At 38.2% G+C, this 3,241-nt stretch overlaps 1 protein-coding gene across 1 annotated transcript in view; it reads right to left on the bottom strand.

The window, feature by feature from the left end:
• The window catches only part of LOC106880534 (lysosomal alpha-mannosidase), a 65,056-nt gene that overhangs the window by 22,539 nt on the left and 39,276 nt on the right, over positions 1–3,241 (bottom strand). Inside the window, exons 17-18 of the mRNA XM_052969439.1 lie at positions 2,473–2,559; positions 531–621 (exon numbers count right to left, since the gene is read on the bottom strand). Coding sequence (XP_052825399.1) covers positions 531–621; positions 2,473–2,559 — 178 coding nt within the window. The remainder of the gene's footprint in view (positions 1–530; positions 622–2,472; positions 2,560–3,241) is intronic.

Here is a 3,241-nt window from a genome sequence, read left to right as displayed (position 1 = left end):
GTCGTCATCATCATCATCATCATCATCATCATCATCATCATCATCATCATCATCATCATCATCATCATCATCACGGTCTTGGAACATAAGACTGGTTCATAAGATTCGTTTATATCACATTCCTTCTAAAACAAAAAAGTCTGTCAACTCTCTTCTGATCCCCCTAACTACAGCCGAAGCTTAACATATAAGAAGTAATATATAAGTGACCTATCACACTACAAGTGAGATGTTTTTGTAGTCCTAGATAAACCCTCATTGAGAAAACCGATGATCAAAGGCCTTACACCTGCGACTATACCGTCTTATTAGAAATATGCAGGACTGCAATAACCGATATGTCATTACTATTTTTAAAATAGCAGGTTGTGATTTGAGGGAAATTTAACTGATTTCTAAAAGGTCATATAACAGCATAGAGGTTTCATTGTTAGCCAATAAGGACTTGGTGCTATACAATGTAATACATTATCGATGAGTATGTTGCAGTGTTCTATGTAAAGGCAACAGGCAGCAGACACACAACTTACCTCGAACAATCAATCCCATTAAACCATCGGAAGTCTCATTTAGTGGTTCACCAACTCCAAGTCTATCGTCTTTGGTTGTTCGACGGTGAAGCTAAAATAAAGGAGTAAGTGTTTATTAAAATAAGTTTCATTTTCAAAATTGTATAAAATCTTAAAAGAGAATTTATTTTTTCTATGAAACGCTTGTTTCAAACTGATGACCATTCTGGTCCAGGCTCTGTTGATATCGCGAAGCAATGAAATCTCGAACATCAAGAAACGGTTGATATTTTGTGCGCATTCTCGTTCAATGACTGCCTTCCAATTCGTTGACTGTTGCCGGTCTTGCATTGTATCCCTTAAGTATCCCTCTAAAATGCCTTGTGATGTGAGGTCCAGTGACCACGCAGAGTATTCTACCGAAGCTCTTCCTCTATTCCAACTGTTTTCATGCAAGTGAATATGTTTAGTTTAGTGGTTAAAGTGTTAGATTTAAGAAAGTAATGTAACGAGTTTGTTTGTCGGACAGAGTAGTGTATACTTTTCCTTCAGCAAAGTACTTCATTTCATTTTACTCCAGTATATTTGGCTGGAAATGAGAACCAGCGGAATCTGGAAGCTATCCGTGTAACAAACTCGGATCCTGATCTGAGGTACGGATAATCTTGTACTCACCGCCTAAAATGTCCGGTTAAGCTCCGGCCTTGTGGGCCGGTAGACTCGAAATTTTTTTAACTACAACCATTGTACGAACAAAATTCTTTCTCCCTCCCACCCCTCTCTCTTTCGATATATATATATATATATATATATATATATATATATATATACATATATTTAAGCGATGGTTTTTTTGGTAAGCAGTGTTGATTTTTACAATTCTGTAAATAATAATAATATCTTATAAGCTTAAAGCTTATAAGCGATCACCGTGTAATGACTAAGGAAAATAGTGTGATATTGGGGCATATAAGCCCTCGACGAAAAAAGTAGGGTTTTCCGCACGCTTGGGGCTTTGTTTTCGCGACAAGTGTGTACGGAAAACCCTACATTTTTCCGCATTAAGCATATAAAATATTAAACGAAGGATAATGCTAATAATATAGCCTAAACAGGATAAGCTACCCCTATTTTGCAGAAAAAAGTGTAGTCGGCCAGGCCAGGCCGCCCACACTTTTTTTCTGCAAAATAGGGGTAGCTTATCCTGTTCAGGCTATATTATTAGCATTATCGTGCGTTTGAGAATTTGCTTATGCTGTTCAGGCTATATTATTAGCATTATCCTGCGTTTGAGAATTTAAAATCACTTCTTTAACTTTCTAAGACATCTCAACACTTCTAGAAGAAAACTTCGTTTGTTTGTTTACGTTCATCGTAATTTGAATTTATATAAAATATTATTATTATTTACAGAATATATATATATTATCTCCCTCCCTCTCTCTCTCTCTCTCAGCAAGAAGGCGAAAAGGACAAGGGCTTGAAGCATTAACTCTTGCACTTCACCACGTGGCAACTGAACTCATCAAACACTTCTACAATTTCGACCGCAATAGACTAAATGCTTGCAACACAGATCATCCTCATTTTCCTCTGATTCTGGGCTCTTGTATTGACTACGTACCAGAACCCACGATCACTGTCTCTAACGTGAGATTCAACTGCATGTTGGACCAATGCATTTACTTAGCCAACAAAGGAGTCTCTACGCTGTAGTTTAACCTTCAAGAAATGGCAACCACAACTTCCTCAAACCATTCCATACCACTTTAAAAATGGAACGAACACTTGAGACTGTTATCTCAGATACCTCTAAAAACAACACGGGGTGGTCATGGCTGGAGTGCCAGTGATCATAGGCCTGTATGGTTAGAGTTGACTTCAGGTTCAAGAACAGCGGCAGTATCTGTGCCGACAACAGTGACGACAAAAACATCAAATAACAACAAGAAAAATTACTCACCATTATCTCAACGCTGCCATTATGAATACTTCCCCCACCCTGGGACCGATCTGTCAACACTGTAAACTGGAGGTCTTCGTTTGTGGCCTGTATCGACAGAAAAAAAATCTTAAGAATAATAACAATGATAATGATGATGATGATGATGATGATGATGATGATGATGATGATGATGATGATGATGATGATGATGATGATGATGATGCTGCTGCTGCTGATGGTGGTGGTGGTGATGTCTTTTATTAACACCGGGTCGAAGGATGAGGCGGGGGGGGGGACAATACAAACACAGACATAAAGTGTACGCGGGTGTGGGTGTGGGTGTATGTGTATGTGTGTGTGAGAGAGTGTGGGGTACATATAATGAAATGATACAAAAATATACATGGTATACAATAAAACAAAGAAGGGAAGCACACATGGTGTACAGCAGTAAAAGAAAAGAAAGGAAAAAAAGATGGTAGTTATGTGGTCCTCCCTGATACAGGAGGACCTCTAGGATTACTCGAGGAACTCCACCGCCATCCAAGATCCACCTGATAGAAATGTGTACGTGAGTGTGTATATGTGTGTGTGTGTGTGTGTGTGTGTGTGCGTGCGTGCGTAGCCAGGTAGGTAGTTAGGGTAGATCCCAGCTGTTACCTATCAAACGTAAAATTGTATAATTCCTATAAACAAATGAAACACTAGTAATTCTGAATAAATAATACCCAAAAATTTCCATTTTCTTGTTTTGTTTTATATATATATATATATATATATGTGTGTG

Source organism: Octopus bimaculoides, chromosome 7, assembly GCF_001194135.2.
Source record: "Octopus bimaculoides isolate UCB-OBI-ISO-001 chromosome 7, ASM119413v2, whole genome shotgun sequence".
Taxonomy (NCBI): domain Eukaryota; kingdom Metazoa; phylum Mollusca; class Cephalopoda; order Octopoda; family Octopodidae; genus Octopus; species Octopus bimaculoides.
Note: the sequence above shows the minus strand (reverse complement) of the source record. Positions and strands in the feature narration are given on the sequence as shown.